The sequence below is a fragment of the Simochromis diagramma genome, unplaced genomic scaffold, assembly GCF_900408965.1.
Source record: "Simochromis diagramma unplaced genomic scaffold, fSimDia1.1 OVJJ01000302.1, whole genome shotgun sequence".
NCBI lineage: Eukaryota > Metazoa > Chordata > Actinopteri > Cichliformes > Cichlidae > Simochromis > Simochromis diagramma.
The window spans coordinates 740,301-764,338 of record NW_024386792.1 but is presented as its reverse complement, the minus strand read 5'-3'; the positions used below and the strand labels follow the sequence as shown (position 1 = coordinate 764,338).

The window sequence follows — 24,038 nt, the reverse complement described above, 5'->3', positions numbered from 1 at the left end:
AATTCACATGGTAGGATTTGTAAAGAATTTATTCGTAAATTAGGGTGGAAAATAAGTATTTGGTCAGCTCAAACAAGGAAAATCTCTGGCTCTCACAGACCTGTAACGTCTTCTGTAAGAAGCTTTTCTGTCCCCCACTCGTTACCTGTATGAATGGCACCTGTTTGAACTCATCATCTGTATAAAAGACACCTGTCCACAGCCTCAAACAGTCAGACTCCAAACTCCGCCATGGCCAAGACCAAAGAGCTTTCGAAGGACACCAGGAAAAGTATTGTAGACCTGCACCAGACTGGGAAGAGTGAATCTACAATAGGCAAGCAGCTTGGTGTGAAAAAATCAACTGTGGGAGCAATCATCAGAAAATGGAAGACATACAAGACCACTGATAATCTCCCTCGATCTGGGGCTCCACGCAAGATCTCATCCCGTGGGGTCAAAATGATCATGAGAACGGTGAGCAAAGATCCCAGAACCACACGGGGGGACCTGGTGAATGACCTGCAGAGAGCTGGGACCAAAGTAACAAAGGTCACCATCAGTAACACACTACAACGGCAGGGAATCAAATCCCGCAGTGCCAGACGTGTTCCGCTGCTGAAGCCAGTGCATGTCCAGGCCCGTCTGAAGTTTGCCAGAGAGCACATGGATGATACAGCAGAGGATTGGGAGAATGTCATGTGGTCAGATGAAACCAAAGTAGAACTTTTTGGTATAAACTCAACTCGTCGTGTTTGGAGGAAGACGAATACTGAGTTGCATCCCAAGAACACCATACCTACTGTGAAGCATGGGGGTGGAAACATCATGCTATGGGGCTGTTTTTCTGCCAAGGGGACAGGACGACTGATCCGTGTTAAGGACAGAATGAATGGGGCCATGTATCGTGAGATTTTGAGCCAAAACCTCCTTCCATCAGTGAGAACTTTGAAGATGAAACGAGGCTGGGTCTTCCAACATGACAATGATCCAAAACACACCGCCCGGGCAACAAAGGAGTGGCTCCGTAAGAAGCATTTGAAAGTCCTGGAGTGGCCTAGCCAGTCTCCAGACCTCAACCCCATAGAAAATCTGTGGCGGGAGTTGAAAGTCCATGTTGCTCGGCGACAGCCCCAAAACATCACTGCTCTCGAGAAGATCTGCATGGAGGAATGGGTCAAAATACCAGCTACTGTGTGTGCAAACCTGGTACAGACCTATAGTAAACGTTTGACCTCTGTTATTGCCAACAAAGGTTATGTTACAAAGTATTGTGTTGTATTTTTGTTATTGACCAAATACTTATTTTCCACCCTGATTTACGAATAAATTCTTTACAAATCCTACCATGTGGATTCATGGATTTTTTTTTCACATTCTGTCTCTCACAGTTGAAGTGTACGTCTGGTGCAAATTACTGACCTCTGTCATCATTTTAGGTGGGGGAACTTGCACAATCGGTGGCTGACTAAATACTTTTTTGCCCCACTGTACCTTTGATGGCCACGTGAATGGGGTGGTGAAATCGTCATTCTATCAACTCAGGCGTCTGTCGAAGGTTAAACCTTTTCTTTCAAGGCGTGACTTGGAGACTGTTATCCATGCTTTTATAACCTCACGCTTGGATTATTGCAACTCCCTTTTAATAGGGGTTGGACTGGGCACTCTGACACGCCTGCAACTAGTACAGAATGCTGCGGCACGGTTTTTATCTGGTAAAAGGAAATTTGAGCACATTACTCCGGTCCTGGCCTCCCTGCACTGGCTTCCAATTGAATTTAGGATTTATTTTACAGTACACTTTTATTGGTTTTTAAATCTTTAAATGGTCTGACACCTGCGTATCTGTCTGATTTGCTGAAGCCCTATGTCCCCACTCGTTCGCTCCGGTCAGCTGAGCAGCTGTTGCTCTCAGTCCCCAAATCACGGCTGAAACTGTGAGGAGACCGAGCGCTCTCTATCGTGGCTGCTAAGCTTTGGAATAATCTTCCTCTTCACATTAGGCAATCGACATCAGTGCTGGTTTTTAAATCCAGATTGAAAACGCATTTTTATTCACTGGCTTTTGACTCAGTGGTTGACTGACTTGTATTTACTTGTATTTTACTGTTTTCGCTATGTTTATTATTTTATCGTATTTATTATTCTTATGGTATCTATTATGTTTCTATTGTTCAGCACTTTGGTCAGCCTTGTGTGTTTTTAAAGTGCTATATAAATAAACGATGATGATGATGATGATGATGATGATGAAAACTGCATGATAGGAAGATGTCAAAGCAAGGTTGTTGTTTTTTTTAGAAGCACAGTTTTGTACAAAAAGTATCATAATTGTGCTGAGGTGTCTAATCAGCGTACCAACACAGTTCAAACATGTCTTTTAGTGCTATTTGGTGCCAGGTACCAAACATTTGCAGATTTTTTTAATGATTTTTTTTTAGTGGCCAAGAAAAATAACATAAAAACTGCCTTTGCTCTTGCTCTGTGTGTTTGAGCATGGTGGAAAAATGCATCCCCTGATTATTTTTATTTACATAAAGCATACATGTGCCTGCTGCAGCTAATCATCTGTCCACATTTGCAATCAGCCGTGTAAATAATTGGAGGAAGGATTTTCTAACCACAGACTTAATGACAATTAGTCTGTCGCCACTTTATAACTGATGTCAGCTTCTCTTTATGCGCCCAATTTAGGACCAGTGTTTACTCATACAGTACAAAAAGACTGGCTGATGGTTAAAAAAAAAGTCCATAGGCAAATTGGTTCCACTAGTACACTATTACCCATAAATGTTGCAGTAAAGAAACAAGATGGCTTGGTTAATTTTTAATGTTATCACTGTACTGCATGGGGGTGGGGGAGTGACACATGTGGCAATGGGAGACGGGGAACAAGGGGTTGCTTTAATTGCATTGCATTTTCTGGTGATATTATTCATTGTCAAGGTGCAGTCAGAAAGAATTGCATTATGAAGACAGCACTTTAGGGCCTGCTGTCGAACTATGAATATTCATCGCTTATTCTGCCAAAAGCAATTTGTTGTCGCTGTGTTTAAAACCATTGATGTGCTTTCCAAGTCTGGAGGCTAGAAGCAGACTTGCACATGTGCCACGAGGTAAAATGTTATGTTTCTAATAAAATGCATTTCTCTCCTATCTTGATGTAGAATAAGAGATATTTTGAGTCAATAGTGCCATTATTTGCAGATCCCAGCCAGCAGTCAGACGTATGCGTTGTTTGCTGAGATAGCAGCCTCGCTGTCTGTGTCAGGTGAATTAGAGATTCCCCTCATCTGTCCTTAACTTGGGTCGCTTACTTTGAAGTGTGCTCCAAATTTGCCGTCTTCTACCAGTCACATTTCTCAAATAACCGAGGTACTAAGAAAACTTTTTAAAAGCAGAAAATAGAAAAGACATTAACTCCGAGGCTCTGCTTAATGACTTTCCCAAATGACAGAGGCTTACTCTGCCTTGTACACTGAAGGGAGGGAGAGGGAGGGAAACGAAGATGAGGAGGGCTAAGAACAAAAAGCTTCCTAAACTGCAGGAGTCCGACACAGATGATTGCTTTGCAATTGCAAACTATGTAACTGTTAACTGCTCTGATTTTATTTTCCTTTAAAATAGTTTAATCATATCAAACAAATCACAGTTTCTTTTTTCCCCAGTACTATTAAACTAATACTTTATGTACTGTAACAAGCCCTATTAGAGTGTTGTTTACAGTATTAAAATGCCATCTGGATCTGAAGGTCTAGGTAAAGCAGAACATATGCTAATTCAAGGTGTAAACACATGCACCAAACATTGCCATAGATCTGTGACTGAATTTACAAAACAGTTGTTTTTTTTATTTCAGCCACAGTAATCTGCAGTATATGTATGCTGTTCGTACTGTGTGTTCAGATTTGTGAAGAGGTACTCGCGGTGTACAACCATCATGACTCATTGTGAAGTTCGCCCTGCTCTCAGTTTCACAGAGGCTCTCTGCATGATCAGGGTACACTAGTAGGATTCACAGCAGCCGCAGACACTTTTTCTGTGTGGAAATACTACCTGTCTGTCATTTCATGCGCCTCCTGTGAAACACAACCCGCTCCCAAATGGAAAGCAAACATGCTGTTTTATATTGCTTCAAATTACCCCCCAAACCATCATGTTTGTTTTTAGCCGAGCTGAAATACACACTGAAATACACTGAACTATAACGTAGAATCTGCTGTCCTCTTTAAAAAATATACATATATTTTTTTTAAATATACATATTCTTTAAAGGGGAACGTATTTTCAAGGCTACATCCAAATGAACAATGAGAACGTTAATATCAAGTGTCTATCAGGGAAATATTCCATTTCTCCGAATACTTTGTTTTGTTTGCGACATACTTGCAAAACTAATGACTTTGCCATAGTCTCAGCTGCAGTGCTTGATGTTAATTTGCATATATTAGCTAACTAAAATTTTGAATATGGGAAAGATAAAAATTATACCAGATAAAATCAGAATTTTAGAACTGTTTTTGGTCCCAGTTCTAAAGTTAGCATTTAGTTCAAAGCAAGTTTTAACAAAGGAACACTCCTTTCTTGTACTGGGTTCTGGGTCATGGCTCCTTTTGCCTTCAGAAGTTCCTTAATTCTTCATGGCATGGATTCAATAAGCTGCTGGTAACATCAGACATTTTATCAGACGTGATAACATCACACAGTTGCTGCAGATTTGTTGGCTGCATATCCACAATGTAAAAGTCTTGTTCCATCACATCCCAAAGGCGCTTTACTTGTTTGAGATCTGATGACCGTGGAGGCCATTTGAGTGAACTCTGAGCTTTGTGACATGGTGTGTTATCCTGCCGGAGGCAGCCATCAGAAGATGTAGACACTGTGGTCACAAAGGGATGGACATGTTAGCAACAAAACTGAGAGACTGTGTTTAACTGATCCTAAATTGTACTAATAGGTCCAAAGTGTGCCAAGCAAACATAATCATTGATTCAGGGCAGGATGGATCAATGCTTTCATGTTGTTTATGCCAATTTCTGACCCTGCCGTCTTATTATTGCAGCAGAAGTTGAGACTCATCACATCAGGCAATATTTTTTAAATCTTCTATTGCCTAATTTTAGTGATCCCATGTGAACTGTAGTCAAATTTCATCCACAGTTTCCTGGTCTTAGCTGACAGGAGTGGCACTCAAGTGGTTTTCTGCTGCTTTAGCCTGCTGCATCAAAGATTTACATGTTATGCATTGAGGTGTTCTTCTGCATACCTTGGTTGTAATGAGTGGTGATTTGAATTACTGTTACATTCCTAGTAGCTCAAAGCAGTCTGGCCATTCTTCTCCTCAACTAGGCTTTTTTTTTTCTCAGAGAACGTCTTGATCACTGGATATTTTCTCCTTTTCAGACCATTCTCTGTAAACCCTAGGGATGGCTGTGCGTGAAAAATCCCAGCAGATCAGAAGATTCTGAAATACACCAATTATCATGCCCTGTTCAAAGTCACCTATTAAATCACCTTTCTACCTCAAACTGATGCTCAATTTGAACTTCAGCAGGCTGTCTTCACTGATTAGATGTTTGCATTAACAAGCAGTTGAACAGCTCTACTTAACAAAGTAACCGGTAAGCATATTTCACCCCTAATACTTCTCTACAAAGCATGTAGGTTTAAATCCGAGTGAGCTGCTGCTGGCCATGCCCTTTTTAGCTGTATTTAAACCCTGTGAAGTGAGCACAGAGGAAACCAAACAGACGTATGGTATATGGCTAATGAAAAGCATAGCTTGGAGTGAAGGACATAATGTAACATAAAAACACAGTAAGCCATACTCAGTGGTTATTAATTGTTAAATTAGTATTTTCACTTCTTCTGATTACAATTTTCAGATCACTCAGGCCTGTGTGCATATGCTTAACGCTAATGATAATGTTACCCACATGAGCTGTATAAATTGCTGAGATCTTCCTCATGTTGTGGGGATGTTGCCATGACAGTCATTGAGTTAGCATTAGCAGAAAGAAAGACCGAAACAGTGACAGACTGCAGCTGCTTTGAAATGAACTGGTCAGGTGTGTGCCACTCAGGTGTGTCTGTTTACTCGTCATGGCTGTGCTCATCCAGTTTGATGTCATAACCAGATGCAAACTGAATGGCTCATTTAGAGACACACTTTATAAAGTGTGGAGAGACGAAAGAGAGAAGGGGAACAGTCTCTTCCCACATTTTGTTGGTCTCTAGAAACTCTGAGAAATGTCAACACATTCAGATACCTGTTAATAAGCATCGCCTGCGATCTCATTTTAATATCAGGTGTAAATTGAGCTGTAATACTTTACACAAAGGGTGGCTTTTTGCACTCCAACTCCATTGTTCCCCTGTGTGTATATATACGTGCGTGTGTTTGTGTGCAGGCCTAGGTTTTAGTGATTCTCTGCTCATCTATTTTCTGTCTGCCAGAGAGCATCTGCTTCTGTCTGAGCTGATCATTCAAAGATGGACACAGAGAGGGGGAGGGTGTGTGGAAATGTGTGTGTCTGTGTGTGCATGTGTGTCCAAACCTGTGTGGCTCATGCTGATGGTGATTAATTCTACAGATGTGTATTCATGAAAGGTGCAGTGTCTTTTGTCTGTGTCCGATCTGCTGCTTTCCCTTTTTTCTCCACCTCTCTTTATCTTCTTTTCCCCCTCATTTGTGTCTCCCTTCCTACATCCTATATCTTTTCACGAACCATTATTATTCCCCCAATGCAGTCTGAACCAACACACTTCCACCTGCCAGCCTGTGTGTGTGTGCATGTGTGTGTATTAGTGTGTCCTCTGTCCAAAGTTGTTAAATATTCTAAAGACAGAGACCTCTTTTAATTACCCACTAATCACACTTTTAATTACCTGCCACACACACATCCATCACTGACCAGACTGTACACGCACAGGCTCATACACACTCACACCCCGTGTGCGCACAGGCATACACTCACATCCATATCTGTCATTAGGAAGAGTTCTTAACCTATCGACAAAACAGAGGGAGGGAAACCAAAGGGGAGAATGAGTGAGGGAGAGAGAGAGAGTGAAAGACTCCTCAGTGCACTGAGGAGTGACTGATTAAAGTTTGGTTTTGACACTCTTGTAAAAAGCTTGCAGGTTATTACTGCTTTGAGAGACAGGAGAGACAATGGAAGAAATTAAAGAAATGCATAAAAGGTTGGAAGTGCACTGTTTTCAATTAACACCTTTCTTTCTTTCACACTGTAGATGTATTGTCAGATTTCTTAAGCCAAACACCCTGAGGAGAGCTGGACAAAAAAAAGAAAACGGACATAATGCTGATTGACTGGTTAATATCAGGGCCTAAAGATTATATCCTCAAGATCAGAGAGCCGGATCAATAAGCAGAAGGTCACAAGTTTCCTTTCTCTCACAGACAAATAAAGGCTACATTTTAGAACTTCCTGCTCTTGGGAAATTACATTCTCGCTTTCCGTGCCATAACCTCTTTGCTCATGTATTCACGTGGGAGTTTTGCGTCTATGACTTGGGGGCTTATGTCAAGAAATAAATGCGTTCACACTGTTTAAAATGCTGACCCAAGGTCCCCTGTTTTTTGTTCAAACACGTAGCTATCCATTCTTATTGCACCAAACTCTGCTTTCCCTCTTGCTCCGTGCCACAGGGTTTCTTTTCATCATTATCACCTTTCCTTACGGGATAATTATGAGCTCACACATACAACTGAAATCTACATTGGTATATGAACTCCAGTACTCACCAACGAGCTCATGCACATAATTAGTCAATCCCATAAAGGCTTTTAATTTTTCTGTCCATTTGCACTTGCACCTGTTACAGCAATTTCTGTTCGCCAAACAAATGCTTTCACCTGAGTGGGTGCAGTTGGGGCACAGCAGGTGGCTAGCATTTAGCAAGAGGCACACTGCAATTTAGGACCTTTTTTGCATGAATTTATGTATAAATAATGCCCCCCTGTAAATATCATAAAATCGTTTTTCACATACCTTCGTTTTTTTTTTTTTTTTTTAACCTTTTGACATACACTTTTCATGTGGACCACCTAAGTATGGAGTTTAAGACAAAATAAAAGGTTTGAAATTAAAGGTGATGGCTGAAATATACTCTCACGCATGCATGCTGCCCATTCCTGGCCAAGGTGGTCTCAGCCTTTTATTCCGAGTCATTTCAATTTCACGCTCATGCACTAAGGTTGTTCTTGCAAATATTTGCCCAGTTTCAGGAAAACATGCACAACTATCTGTCTGGAACAGGTCAGCATCAGCGATGCATTCACTGATGCGGCTACGAGAGCAAGTCTGTATGTTTGTTACAAAATAATATAAATTAAAATGTGTTTGCCTGTAGGCAGAACCTTTTTCCTTTAGCTGTATTGATTTCCTCTCACCATGGTAACAAGTGTATCCGTTAAAAACCTTGTTTTACAGGAGATGCTGTAACTGTGTGGTTGTGCTGGTGTTAATAATCAACCAGGGACATTAAGCTTGTTTACGCAGCTCTATTACTACTGACCTTTAAAGCTACGGAAGCAATTTGTCTACAGTAATATGTTCCTGTATTTTTATAAAGTACCACTGTGACCCCGTGTGCCCATATTTATACGCTCACCATATCAATAACAATTTACAGCAGGTTGTGTTTCTGTAGTAATTTCACTTAACATCGACCAGAGTTAGGGTTGTTGTTACAATGGACCAGTGCATTAAGAAAAATCTTAAATAGTGTTATACAAGATTAAACTGCAAATTATGAGATGATAGAAGTCTGTGAAACATTTGATAAATTGACCAAGTTTCTCTCCGTGTAGTTGCAATCATAAAGTTTTACAAATTTCCCTACATCAGGTAAAATCTAGTAAAACCTAAAATTTGACCAATCTCCCCTTCAGGATTGCGTCCTTATGCACCTCCAGACCACAGTTTCAGCACGGTTGCTAATTCTCGATCCCTCTGTGGGCTTGAGGTGGGGTGGCTGTGGCTCAGGAAGGGAGAGCATGCCATCTACCTATTGAGAGGTTCTTGGTTTGATCCCTGGCTGCTTCAGTCTGTGTGCCAAAGTATCCTTTGGCAAGACATTGAACCCTGAGTGGCTCCTTGAATATAGGGCTTTGAGTGTTTAAGCAGATTAGAAAAGTGCTACATAAGAGCCAGCCCACTTACCATCCCGTTGTGACCACGTAAACTCTTAATGTCCAGGCTTCTGAACCACAACTTTGTCCAGGGTCAGGGTGTCAGTGCAGAGTTTGGCTGTAACAAACTGAGGTGTCTGAAGGATCATTGGTCAGAAACAACCTGAAACCACGCGTGTCATTGTCTGCAACACCAATAATCTTTGCTCAACACCAGCTCAAATCACCAGATATGGCTCCCTGAAACTTTGACTGGAGCTGAAATTGAAAAAAGAAACTGAGGAATCACTGCACTGTTGTGTGTCACAGACACACAAGTGTAAGTGGTCAGAACTTCCAGGGAGAGATCTGAAAACATTAGCCACTGCCCAAGGACATGACGTGTAAGAAGACAGGTATGGGTTTTTTTTTGGGGTGGAGTCTTTATGATTAAATCTTGTATTAGGCTGCTATGGGTCATTAAATTAAATTAGAGACCATTTTACACAATTTCTGCATCATTCTGACAAATTAACTTAATTTTAGGTGGTTAATTAGGACTGCAACCAACTCATCATTTTCTTGATTCGTTGATTTAGGAAAACATGAAAAATGTTTCTACAAATGTCAGCGTGTCAAATGAACTGTATCATAATATATGAAGCTACTTCGGTTAGGCAGGTATGCAGGGCACAGGGTGCAAACTAGCAAGCATCAAACTGTGAAAAGTAATAGCAAATAATGTCCTGTGTCACAAAGTGAGTTCTGTGTTGTAAAGGCATAAAATCACAGAGGCTCGAGTCGTGCTCTTTACTGACAAGTTCAAATGTTCACACGAACCACAATTAGAAAATGATGTCTCATTATCAACAAGTGTGGTTATTATCAGCCCTCTGCTCAGCCCATATCTGCAGCTGAGCAAAGAGAGCGAGACTGAGAATGAGGTGTGTTCCTCCAGTTGAGAGGAAGACAGAAGGAGCGAGACAGAAAGACGGGGAGAGAAGTCACCGCCAGTTGTGTGGTTAATTGGTAGCAGACATAATTAGTGCTAATTAGGATAATAGCCATTCGTCTAGAGATCCATCCACCTAATGGGACTACAACACTCAGCTGCACACACGCACACCAGCACACAAAAGGAGTTGTTGCCATCCATCCAGTCTCCTTGTGAGAACAATGTGGTCATGTAGTGTAGCTTTAACGCACGACCTGGTAAGACAGACGAATGCCTGTCCCATGCATGCATGTGAAGAACAGCCTGTATGTGTGCGCGAATGACTAAGAGGCAGACGTAAAGCAGAGGTAGAAAGGAAGCGAGTCATGGAGCTCGTGTAGCTGAACAAACACAGAGTGGAGAAAAGCCTCCTTCCTCTGTTTGCTCAGCATCTAGCCTCATCCCTCTCTTCCTGCTTCCATCTCACCCTTGGCCTGCTCAGCTTTCCTTTCCTGTACCGTTGCCTTTACCCACTTCTCTCTGCCTGTCCCTCCGGCCATGCCAAGGGACATTAAACAAACGCAGCCTGTCCCACAGCCCTCTCTCGCTCTCTCTCTTTCTCACACACACACACACACACACACACACACACACACACACACACACACACACACACACACACACACACACACACACGCGCGCACACACACACACACCAATTACTTTCAGACTGAAGGCCCTAGGCTGTGTGTGCTCAAGGATGCTCGATTATGTGTGTGTGGGCATGTGCCTGTGTGTGTATTTTATGGAGGACTTACAGTGGCAGTGGCAGCCAGCCAAGCCAGTGAGTGACCACAGAAAGGTCTTTCTTTCTGTGTCCGTTTGACCGTTTGAAGAAACTGTAAAGGTGATTGAGGATACAAGCCTGTGATTTAGGCACTGCGTTAATTACAAGTCACAGAGCTGCAGAGTGTGTAGGGCGGAAGGTAGGGGAATGTTTTCTGAGTCAGTGAAGGGGCTGTTAAAATCTCTCACAAACACATTAGTGTTCATTACTGTTGTAACCTCTACCATCTTTCTTTCTTTTTTCCCTCTTTCTCATTCTCCCTGTCTTTATTGGTCTCATGTGCAGTCACATGTACAGGCTGTATTTCTTTGAGTGGAAAATGCATTAAGATTTATTAGCATAGTCACCACAGTGACCGAGAATACCTTCAAATTGAGTTTTTTGAGTTATTAATGCAGTGTAGGGTGAAATTTTAATAAAGTTTTGAATGTGGTGGCAGTTGGGTTGTAAAATATATGACTAGGGGTGTTTACATCACATACTTAAATCTACATTTGGTCTGGGACTGTTTAGTTCCTACCAAAAAACTGGTTTGTAGCTGGGGTATTTACTGTTCTTTTAAAGAGCCTAGTGGTCCCACTTTAAAGTAGCTTTGGGTCTCATGTCTACTAATTGGAAGGTCAGTGGTTGGATCTCTAGCTGCTGCACTCTGCATATTGAAGTATGCTTGGGCAAGATGCTGGGCTGTATGGCTCAAATACTTATTTCACTAAATCAATGGTTTCCCCCCACTGTATGTTGCAGTTCATTTACCATCTATCAAATAGAATTGTGGAGAATGTGAGTGGAAAAGCAAAAACCCATTCACATTTTCCTCCTGCCTTTTAGTGAGATTAGCATTTGCAACAGTTGATGTCACTTAAGCAACCACTGTGTATTAAACTCGTTTCAATTTTTTTTTAACTTCGTCATGTGCTTCTGTGATTCAGAAAGCAAATCCACGGTGTGACTGATCACCTCCTCAGATGAATCAATTGTGCCCTGACATGTTCTCCCCCAGCTTTGATGAGTGTGCTTACTCCTTGAATACACAGCGTTTGTTGTGAGAATTAGTGCCTCTGTTTATATTAGCTTTCATACAACTCTAATATCTTCTCCTAATATTTGCTGGGGCTCTGTTTAGTTCCACTGAGACGGGATGCCTCCAGTGTAAGATACTGTTTCCCTGAGGGTACCACAGCACACAGGGATGCCTCAAGAGACCATAATGTGCTTTGAACTTTGTGAAAAAAATTGTGAAAGGTCCTGAAAGGTGACTCATGCCTCCATAAATCATAAGTCCATAGTACACATATGACTGACCACAGCCTTACGTATTTGTTATTTAAAGAACTGAACAGGAGCAGATGAGGATTAAAGAGAAATTTGTGGCATGAGGACAACAGTCGAAGGTATTTTGGAAACTAAAGGTAATCTTGCTTTACTAAAAAATACTGTAAGAAACTAACGTGAAGATCAGCCGCTATCGAACTTGTCACCTGTGTTGAGAGAGACGCTTTGGTGGATGTGGGACAAACAAGTCAACAGGAAAGTTTTTTTTATGCCTGAGTTCAACTACTATAAAACTGAAGCTACCAATAAACCTAATGAAGTGCTAATTTATCCAAAACTGTAAGCAAATGCTAATTAGCATTAGAACTGCTTCCCATCATTAAAATGGTGATACCAGCTAAGTTGACAAGGCCGCTAATGCTCCCATTGGCACTCATGAGGAGCTGCTGCTAAAGGTTAAGGAGTCACACCCAGTATCACTATCAGACAGTTTTCTATTTGAAATCCCATCATGAACTCCATCATATCTCCAGGAATCCTCCCGTTTAAAATGAGTGCTGCACACAGCCGCGTTTTACGTGACAGATGCAGCAGTGATGTCCCGCCGCTTCACCTGCACAAAACACCCAGGGATGAAAACAAGCTCCCTTCCTCTTCTTGTCAGGAAACCAGCGGACTCAATGTCCTGCAAGGTTTGAGTTTGTGCAACCTGTACATACAATAATTCACTATGATGAAGCTAGCAAAAAACACAAACTCACTAATTTGCTACCGCTCAGGCTCACTATGACGCCTGCTACTGCAAACGAGCACTAAGCAAAAAAAAGGCCACTCCCCCCGAAAGTGTTTTTGAAGCACTGCTTAAAATGCACACTTTTTGATCTGAATTTCAGCCTTTATGTCAAGCGAAAAAAGAGTAACTTTTAAAATATTAATTTCTAAGAAATATTATATATGAATAGAGAAAAAAAATTTTAACCTGCAAGTTGCTCTTGAATGTCTTCACATAATTTAGGCCACATAATTTGTAAGGGTCCTGTAGGAGGTGGCTCGCATGCAGGTCTGACTGTGTGGCTCTGGGTGTACCCTACAGGTGCCTTTTAATAAATGTGAACGTTAGCCTTTTATCATTTTAATGTAGTCCAAAATGGTTTGGCTTTGATTTAAATTGAGATAGACTAAATCCAGGCCTTCTAAATAGTTGATGCACATTTTTAATGCATCAGCAGCCACCTTCCATTATTTCTTTCCATTTGGTTCAGTTCCAACAAGCTTATTATAGAGATGTGGAGTTGTTTGGTAAATGCTTTGTTTTCCCCTTGATTACGAGATACAGGAGTAGCAGACATTTAATGTTTTAAGTGTTTGGGGGAATTTATTTAGAACGACTTTAGAGCAACTGCCAAAGCGTACTTAATGGGTCTTGTTGCATGCATGCCCGTCTTCTTGTTGAACACAGCTGGATCACCCTGTTATCTTTGAGTAACTGAAGTGTTAGATCCAATAAGAGGCTTGTAATATCATTAAAGTCACAGTTTTTACTTTGTTAAAACAGATATCTTACTGGTATATACATATATGTGTATGTATAGTATATATATAGCTTTTAGCTACATATGTGTTTTGTCATGGTCCCTGAGGTCTTGGATCCTCGTTTTAGTTTTTTTTTTACTTATAAGTTGTGTTTTCTTTTAGTTTTGAAAAGGATTCATGTTTGAGTTTCTCCATTGAGAGTTCATGATTCCTTTTGATGCTTGTGTTTCTGTATACACATTCCCTTTCATATGAATCACATTTTCATCCATTTCCCTCTGTGTTTCTTATTTAACCCTATCATGCCTTCTTCCATGTTAAGTTACGGGTTTTCCTCCCATTTTATTTTGATAGGCTTTTGTCTCTAGTGCTTTGCATTTTTTTTACTCCCTCGTCTCATTGTCTCTGAGTAGTTTCAGCTGTGTTCCCCACCTCTTTCTATCTTATGCATATGAGTCTCTCCTTGTGATTTATCATGTCATTTTTGTTACTGTATATCCTTTTTTTCTGCTTCCTAGTCTCCTAAGCATGTTCTAGTTGTTTGGACTCCTTGTCTTTTGGATTTTGGACTAACTGATTTGATGGATCAAGAAGTATTAAAACGTCTTCCTCACAGCGTTTCATGACATGTTTTGGTTAATCGGGTTAGGTTAAGCTGTGATTCTAAAATGGCCATAGGTGTGAACATCAGTGTAAATGGTCGTCTGTCTCTGTGTTAGCCCTGCGACAGGCCGGCGACCTGTCCTGGATTTACCCCGCCTCTTGCCCAATGGCAGTTGGGATAAACTCCTGCCCCCTGACCCTGAATTGGATGTCGAAGAACAAGGATGGATGGTTTCATACTTTGATTTTTACCATGTTTGTCTTTAATCTGAATTTAAACAGGCTTTAGAAAAATCAAAATCAGAAACTGCAATTTCTTTTCTGTTATGACGTTGTGTTTGAAAGACCTGTCGGTCATAAATTCAGATATCTGTTTTGAATGTTGATGGAATAGCTTCTTTTTCCACTGAGCACATTATGACAGTTTGAGTGTGATTTGGTGACTTTAACGCTTCACTTTACCGCTGTGGCAGAGAAATAAATGTGTGTTTACTTGTTGAGTTTCACATAGATAAAGTCTGACTTTTTAAACAAGAAAAATAATATATCTATATTCAACCTGTAGGTTTCCCCCTTGTTTTCATAATCTGAAACTTAAGCAAAGGTTTCTTTTTTTTAGGAAACTTTTGAACCATTCCATTTGAGCAAAATGATTAAAGTGTGTTCAGCAAATATACTGTAAAACAAATCTCCAACCCCAGGCTGTGGTGACAATAGGTTCATTTAAGCTGTGCATTGGAAATCACTAAAGCACTCACTGTCAAGCTGCTGGAAACAGAATGTCAAGAACTACTGGCAGTGATCCAGTTCTCTGTCTTAACTCAGTTAATCCCATTAAAAAACAAACTCAAAACAGATCTGTCATATTGTGCGTAACTGCTGTAGGAAAGTTTAGTTGTCTTGTTTCTTTTCTCATTTCACCATCTGGATCATTCCTAACTTTCTCGCTTGCTACACTTACATTACCATCATTTACAGCGTCTTATACTATCCTAGACTTTCTGCCTATCTTTGGGCCCAATTTGCCCCAAAGCATCACAACAGGAGCTGGCTGCCAGGCACTGCATGAAAAGTAGTTAACTACCAGTTTTGTGTTCACTCTGAGTCTCTGTGCATTCGAGCTGTGCTGTGGTGGTCATACTAAATATTCCTTTCAAACTAAGTGTGCTCTGTTTTTGCCTTGTATACTCTTCTATTTCCATGTATGATAGCACATGTTTTAGTAAAGCACTGCATTTAAAAACATTACAAGAGTCTGGCTCCTTGGAAGCAAAATATAATGAATTGAGAGGTGGGTCAAGACTTTTTCATAATACTGTATGTTTTGAGACAAAATCCCCCAAATAACACTTTTACTAATTAGGATGTCATTATGCCAGGATTGTTTATTGGCTTTAGTTCTTATGTCAGCTTTTATTTCAAGTTGTGCACACAAAGAAAAACACAAGCCAAAAATAAATGCTGTCGTAGCGTATATTGGATGAATATGGTACAGAAGCTTTCCCATCCTCTATAGATTCAAAACCGTGCACTCGGTGGAGCTGGGTTTTATTGTTACCAATTACTTTGGGATAGAGAACAACACCACAACTCAATTTGACAGGCAATTCTGAGGGCAGGAATGCTTAAAAAATCTGAATACTTCACCCCAAAGTAAAGTGTGTAGCAACAAAATCCCCAGCTAAAAAGACAAGTAGAAAAATTTATACAGGCGCACATAAGGTTGCCCTCAGCATACACGAACCTGTGTACGTTAACTATCAATCAGTCTCACAGAGAACATATTCATGTGTCCGCTGACTTGAACACCAGAGTAAATATTCATTTCAAACAGCTGAGAGGCACAGTGAATGGTCCCAACTGTGCGCCTGCCTGTTTGAGTAGGTGTGTGTATGTATGAGGTGTAATATGTGGGTGGCTGGCTGGCACTAGCTTTGCAGACAAAGCTGCCAAAAAACCCTACCTGCTGTCTGGACTCGGTTTACAGTGTAGTGTCCTCCTCCTTCTGCACTGCTGCCACACTTCTCCACACCAGGCTGCTGTGTGTCAGAAGCATTGTGGCTTAAGAAGGTGGCACGCTGCTTATCAGGGATAGAGGAGGAGGGCAGGCGACTCAGTCCATGGACCTGGCGCACACGCTCACACACAGATCAAAAATACACACATTCACGCACTCGCTCACTCATCCCCTGGCCTGCGACGTGTGTGCTAATTAGGTCTTGGCACAGTTTGGTGTGTATGCGTGTGTGTGGGTGCTTGTGTGTGTGTGTGTGTGTGTGTGTGTAAAGCAGCCAGTGTTGCATTGCGGTCACCCGTGAGTGTTTATTAAGTCTTGGGGCAGTACACTTAAATGAAAGACCAATCTGGCTCGGCGCTTCGGTTCAGAGAAGTCAGAGGAGAGAGAGGGGAGGGTAAAGCAGGACAGTTATATGAAGTGATTTGGGGGGGGGAGAGAGACAGCCAGAAATAAAATACAAAGAAAATTGAAAGAAACCAAGAGAGAAATGTGCAGATTGTAATCTGAGTGAGAATGGAAATGGGATTTGAAGGAATGAGTCACAGAGGTTGTTATTTATTTATTTATTTATTTATTTATTTTATTATGTGTGTGTGTGTGCGTGTGTGTGTGTGTGTGTGTGTGTGTGTGGAGTGGGGGTACAAAGAGAAAAAAAATGATGGGATGCTGTGATTCAGAAAGGAAAGAAAATGGGATGGGATGTAGCTGATTGCTGTATTTAATTTTTTCTGCCTTGGGAAAAACTGTCTCTCTCTCACAGACATAAGCATGCAGAGTCATGCACAGTTTTACAACTGGGTTTGTGTTTAATTAAAAGCCCGAACAATTTTGTCCAGTTTAATTAAATGCAGACCTAAAAGAGAGCCGAAAGTCACATGTCATAATAAATCTGAACATATATATTCGGTCAGAATAAGAGGACACTCCTAAGCTTATACATATCTATCTGTATGCTGGTGCATGTTTCTGACTGTATTGTCACTCTTAAGATGAGGCTGTGTAGCCACCCTCCAGGTATTGGGAACTAGCACTGACATTTTATTATTTTTTTGAATTATGGTCCTCTAATTTCTGTCGCCTGACTTCTTATTCTTATTGGCATTTCATTTTGTACTTCGTTTTTTCTTCTTTTTGTGATATGAATTTTCCATGCGGGGATGTAATGAGAAATGGAAGTCCTGCCAATTTGGATTAAATGGAACAAGCCGTCAGCCAATGTCATGGCATACAGCTTCACATGTAAATAGTACATATGATGGCATTTGTGAATGGGAAACAAAAGATACTCCATAAAGAAATTCTTTTAACTCAACAAACGCTTAGATCTTAATTGGTCTAAATTCAGCTCTGCCGCCCACTGAGCGTCTTTGTCTTTGTTAAATTGGTGAATTTAGATTCCCTCGAACCTCCCAGGCTCTCTCCTACCTCAGACACTGTAGGCGAGTAGAAGCCAGCCCTCTCTGTCTATTAATCAGCATGTGCTGGGTAAAACAGATGTGATAAAATGGGCGGGTCAGTGCACTTAATGAGCTTAACAGCTATAAATTACATTACGGAGCTAGGTGAAGATGCAGAATTCATCCCTGCAGTGAAATAAGTGAGAAAGAAGAGAAGAAAGGTTTGGTTAAAGCCTCCTTTTTTTCAGTGAGTGATATGCACACAAAATCCAACCGGCACACATTGACATACGCTCACACAAATAAAGTGTCAGTGTCGGGGTTGAGGCTCTGGCTCTTGAAGTTGTTCTCCTGGGAAATCACGCTGAATAAATTTAGACCTGAGGAATTCTGCCTCGGTTTGAGTGTGTTTGTCGGAGAATCGTCGAACAACTCCATGTGATCCCATGACTCACCACTCCTTTCATTAAATATTTCAGTTAGCAGTTCCTATATTTCTTTCTTGCACATTCAAGCACTTCTTTGTACTTCATCACTGGATATACGATAAAGAAACTCCCCCCCCCTGTCCCTTATTGAGATAAGACAGAAGGGAAGAAAGCTGGGAAAGGCACAAAGTAAATAGCCTTAGGGCAGATTTGATCCCAGGGCTCTGCAATAGCTTTATGGCTTATGGGGTTGCCTGCTCAACCTGGTGAGCTACACCAGCACCTCCATGTTTAAATGTTAATGAGTGCATCAACACAGCCATCTTTAAGGCCCCGGTCACACAGGCCTAGAGACAGGTTGGCAACCCCCTGGCCCCACCACTAGTTGCTAGGGAAAAATGAGTACTCCCCAACATTTATGCTAGTGGTTGCTGGTAGTCGCTGTGAAACTGAAACACAAACACAACAACTGCTCTCTGAGAAGTAGTAAAACTGTGATAAGTTCAATGCATGCCGGGAACAGAGACCATTCATCTTCAAAGTAGAAGGTGTGTCTTTTGAAACATGTTGGTTTCAGTAGTAAGGCACAACATTTACTTTCAAGGTGAATGGGCTTCCTTTCTGGTTTGCTAGTAACCAAAGCAATCACAAGGAGGTTTTTGGTCTTTCCAACAGAGTTCACATAGCAACAGCAAGAAGCCTCCAACAACCACTAACCAGCTGGTCAGGGAATACACATTTTTCCCTAGTGATTGGTGGTTGCCATAGGGTTGCCAGCTGGTTGTTACGCCTGTGTTATTGAGGACTAAGCTGTGAATCCTGATAATCACACTGTTTGTGTTTCATCTGCTATTTAATACGTAGCAGCATAGTGAATTAATGATGCTGAATGTTTCCTTATCAAGCGGCAACATCTTCAGTCTTCTTTTAGTTCGCTGGCAAAGACACCACAGTGTGCTTTCAATCAACTTGTGCAAATCAAGTTACACTTTTCAGATTTTTACAGCATCAAATGATGAGTCAATTAGGCAATTACTCCTCAGTGTGAGACGAGAAATGTTCAGTTTTTCACAATTGCTTAGATGCGTCTCTTGAACCTTTTGCTATTTTCTGAAAACGAAAATCCAATTTCCAAAGTACTTACTCAAAACTTGCTCAGTCATAATAACCCTACTGTGCAGTCATTACACACTTCAAGAAGTTGAAAACACAATGTTCAGAACATGTAACTCAAGTCTTTCCAACCCCATGTGGTGTTTTTGAAGCTCTTTTAGAAAAAAGGAAGTAATTCTACCAAATTGTGTTGTTCTTGAGCCACTTTGTAGTTGCCTTCTTCCTCAGTTCAGCTGTATTTGACCAGTAGAAACTGGGCTCCGATAACCTCAGGTGGAAGAAGTTGAACACAATTACGCCACACCTGTTGTTGTTTGAGTGCAACTGTGCAAAGTTATTAATGTGATGTAATGTAACCTATTTATGTGAGTTCAGAGTGAACAGGCTGCACAGAGAGTTGAGGGCAGACGCTGTACCACCAGTGATAGAAGCAATCTGAGAGGCAGAGGAGGAACGTTGTGTGTAGGAGGTGCTGGATGAGGACAAGGAGGAGAAAAGCACGGCTGAGAAGAGTAATTTCAGATGAAATTTAGTTATTGTGATAGATCACGTTTGAGTTCATGGAACGGGAAGCAGGACAGAAAATTATATGTGGCCCCCAGTGGAAAAAAACAGGTAACATCTGTGATTTCCCAATAGCACGAGGCAGGGGGCTTTTTTATGTCAGCGTGGACGTTTAGAACAAAGCTTTCAATACATGTCAGTTTTGAAAGAATCAATGTGAGCCTTTCTACCATTCACCAGATCCTGGGTGCAGATAAAGCAAGTGTACGGAGTATCCTTTAAGGCAGGATCAGAGATCAGGCCAGTGTGTGTGCCCTCTGGATCGATATAGCACAGAGATGTGAAGCTGGTGCCGAAGGAATCACTTGTAGACTTGGAGTTACGTTTACAGAGTGTTTTAATATGCATTTCACTTGCATTATTTCACTTGCATTATACATTGGGTGAAATCATTATTTGATCCCCTGATGAATTTTGGAAGTTTTCTTGCTTCCAAAGATATGAAAAACCTCTAATTTTTATGGTAGTTTCATTTTAATGGGGAGAGAGAGGGAGAAAGAACATCAATCACAAATCCAGAAAAAAACACATTACATGAATGTTATAAATTGATTTTCATGTCACTAAGTGGAATAAGCATAGCGGTAAGATGTTCCTTGTAGTTGGTCAACAGGTTAGGAGGGATTTTGGCTCACTCGTCTTTACAAAAACTCACAGAAATGACCCGGAGGTGTAGCTCTCTCCACAGATTATCTATAGGATTGAAGTCGGGAGACTGGCTAGGCCACTCCGTGATCTCAATGTGCTTCTTCTTTAGCCACTCCTGTGTTACTTTTGCTGCATGTTTTGGGTCACTGTCATGCTGGAAGACCACTGAAGATGGGTCTTCAGTGGTCTGGCTGAGCGAAGGAGTTTCATATCTAACATTTTACGATACAACTTCACCATTTGCTGGTGAAGTCGTGTTGTAGCATCAGCAGAAAAACAAAAGTGTAACGTTTCCACCTCCGTGCTTGACTGTGTGGTGGTGTTCTTTGGGCCATACTCAGGATTTCTCTCCCTCCAAACACAGTGGGTTGAGTTGATGCCAAAGAGCTCAATTTTGGTTTCATCTGCCCTTAGCACTTTCTCCCAAGCCTTCTCTAAATCATTTAGATGTTCACTGGCAAACTTAAGAAGGAGCTGTACACGTGCCTTCTTGAGCTGGGGGACCCTGCTGCAAGATTTCAATCCATTATGTCATTGTATGTTACCAATGGCGTTCTTGGTGACTGTGCCAACTGCCTTCAGATCATTAACAAGCTCCTCCTGTGTAGTTTTGGGCCGATCCACCAACTTCCTCATGATCATCCTCACTTCCATGTGAGGTGATTGATTTTAAATTTCTTCCATTTCCGAATAATCGCACCAGCAGTTGTCACCTTCTTTCTCTAAGCTTCTCGATGATGTTCTTGTAGCTCATTCCAGCCTTGTGCAAGTCTACAAATATTGTCCCTGATGTCCTTTGACAGCTCCTCGGTCTTGCCCATGATGGTGGAGATGTTGGAATTTTTGGAATTTTATTGCTTGTAGCGCTTAACAGTTTTCAATATTCAATTTATTTTACAGAAAAAGAATTTGTGTGGTTTTTGTAGAAATGCATTTATTTTATGAAGTTTGGTTTTCTCTGGTGCTACATGCCCATTTTTGATGTAGTTTGCTAAAACTGCTCTGTAGTGTTTTTATTTAACACTCGCTGTGTGTATGATCTTTAAACATGTTTGAGCACGATAAAGCAGTTTGGGGTGAGATTATGTTTGATTTTGCCTGAGGAGTGAGTGGTTTTATGTATTTAGTTTCAAAATTGGGTTTTGTGTTTACAGTTTGGAGAAAGAAGATGGAAGGTTTCAAGAGGTGTGCTTTTGGTAGTTATGAGAGGCACTTATATTTGTGTTTATTTCCCTCTTTGGCTCTCATATAGTATCGATTTAGGTTGTCATAAGTGGCATGTTTTGTTTTGTGTTCCAGTTGGCAATGTGCCGATTGAGTTTTGGGCACATTCACTGCTGCCAGTTCAGCACTGCTGAACAATGGCCACAGAAAAATACACATATCTTACAAGCACACAGACAGAGGCTAATTTTCACATGTAAGCACTGCCCTTCTTCTTATACATAAAGTATTCAAGCAACCAGTGTTCATAGTTATAGCTTCTTTTGTTTTTCTACTGTTTTTTAAATGCAGTGAAGTATTTGTACAGCACAGGCTCTACAGAAACAAGCTGACTGTTTAATAACAACAGACAGTCGTCTAACTTTACTGCGCTCTATTCTTGCTTTGATCTTATTGATTTCATTTCATTGTCGGGCTCTCTGAATATTTTTGTTTGGGGGGGAGTTTCCATCCTCTGACATGCTGAAAACACCAGTAGCATCACTAAAAACATCATCCTGTGTTTCCTGCCTGGCGGCATCTGTTGCCAGACAGACGAGTTCAAACGCCTGCGAAATCTGAGTGCAACAAAAATATTTTCTGTTAGCATCTCTCCCACAACATCACCCTCCAAAGTCAGTTCTTCCCATTGTGATCTCCTGAAAGTCAACGGCAACGCAAAATCTCTTTGTGAGTCTCTGTGTGCTCAAGTAAGAACACTTTTAGATTTTGCGTGCTTGTGATCGTGTGTGCTTGTGTACCAGCGCGCTGCATGTTTGTGCCATATTGATTGCCGCTGCTATGCGGGGAAATGAGGATGGATCAGTATGAAGAAGGAGGAACAGAAGACAATACACAAACAGTGAGAGTGGCAAAAAGAATGAAAGATACACAAAATGAGCTACATATCAATCTGAGACAGGAGGAGAGATTTATTTAAGCTCTCTGAATCCTCTTTCCTTTCTGATGCTTGTATTCAATGTTTCCCTCCCCCATTATGAATTCCAAATGATCCATGCACCAAATACTCTTCTCTTGACAGAGACTTAGTTTGAGCAGTGTTCCCGTCTGAGACGGAGCAGTGCTGGAAGGAGGCATGTTTTGCTTTGGGAGTGCATTGTTGTGTTTTCTAAACTCTTGTTCTCTGTGTGTCTTATTTGTTCCTTGCAGAACAATTACTTTGGACAATCAGCTGGTTGTCTTGGCAACCGCTGCAACGGACGCCGGACGTTATCATGTAGAGGCGGTGAACGAGCTGACCGGCGAGACTGTGACGAGTCCTGCTGTCTACCTGAGCATCTCAGGTAAAAATAAATAAAAAACATGTTAAATTGGTATTTAATAACAGTGCAATCTGGTAAACACTATGCTCAGTATTAGCATTAGTTTGGTTTACAGTCAAACCATCCAGCATATTTCTGTCCCTCAAATATTTTTCTGTTGGGGTGGGGCTTCATTAGGTTTTCTGTGGTTGTTGTGTGGATAAATCTGAATCCCTTTTACAGAACATAACTCCCTTTGATTGATAGAGAAGACAGTTTTGAGTGTCGGGCTAATTACTAAACCTGAAAATGAGCTGCAAAAGACATAAAGAGATGATTAAAAACATATCTGACACATCACAGAAACAACATACTTGTGCACACATTATTTGCAAACTAAAATGCTGGAGGTCTTGGCTCATCATTAAGTAGAGATGCTTGAATTATTGATTTGATTATTAAAATCTCAAATTAGAGATTCCAGCAACCAAAAATTACCATAATGCAGCCGGCAGGAGTTTTATTAGAGAAGCATCACCACTCACATGGTGAAGCTCAACAACAAATAAACTCGGCATCACAGAGTGATTTTTAATGAGTCTTACATCTAGTAGGGAGGAACCAGCTTGTAGAGCGATCAGGAACCAATAATAGATCTCTGTTTTGGCCTTTGCCATATCAAAAAGCAAGTGAGACATAATTTGATAAGATATTTGATGGACTTAAAGCTTTGAAAATTTAGAGTGTTGCCAATTTTTGGTCCGAAAGGAAATCTGTCTCAGTCACGTAAAGTCATACAGTGTGTACTACACTCACCAGCCACTTTGTTGTTCAACCGCTCATTAATGCAAATATCTATTTAGCCAACCACAACACCAATTCAGTGCATTTAGGCATGTAGTCATGGTGTAGATAACCTGCTGAAGCACAAATGGAGCATCAGAACGGTGAAGAAACGTGAGTTAACTGACTTTGAATGTTGGTGCCAGATTGGCTGGTCTCAGAATTTCAGGAACTGCTGATCTACTGGGACTGACAGAGAAAAGACTTAAACTATTAAGTGAGCAGAATTTCTCTGTGTTAATGTCAGAAGTTAAAGAAG

The 24,038-nt window shown here is 41.0% G+C and overlaps 1 protein-coding gene across 3 annotated transcripts in view; it reads left to right on the top strand.

Annotated features, from left to right (window-relative positions):
* Positions 1-24,038, top strand: part of LOC120728643 (protein sidekick-1-like) — a 282,587-nt gene that overhangs the window by 127,790 nt on the left and 130,759 nt on the right. For all 3 annotated transcript variants that reach the window (XM_040023681.1, XM_040023682.1, XM_040023680.1), the window contains one exon: positions 22,845-22,978. In XM_040023681.1, the coding sequence (XP_039879615.1) occupies positions 22,845-22,978 (134 nt within the window). The remainder of the gene's footprint in view (positions 1-22,844; positions 22,979-24,038) is intronic.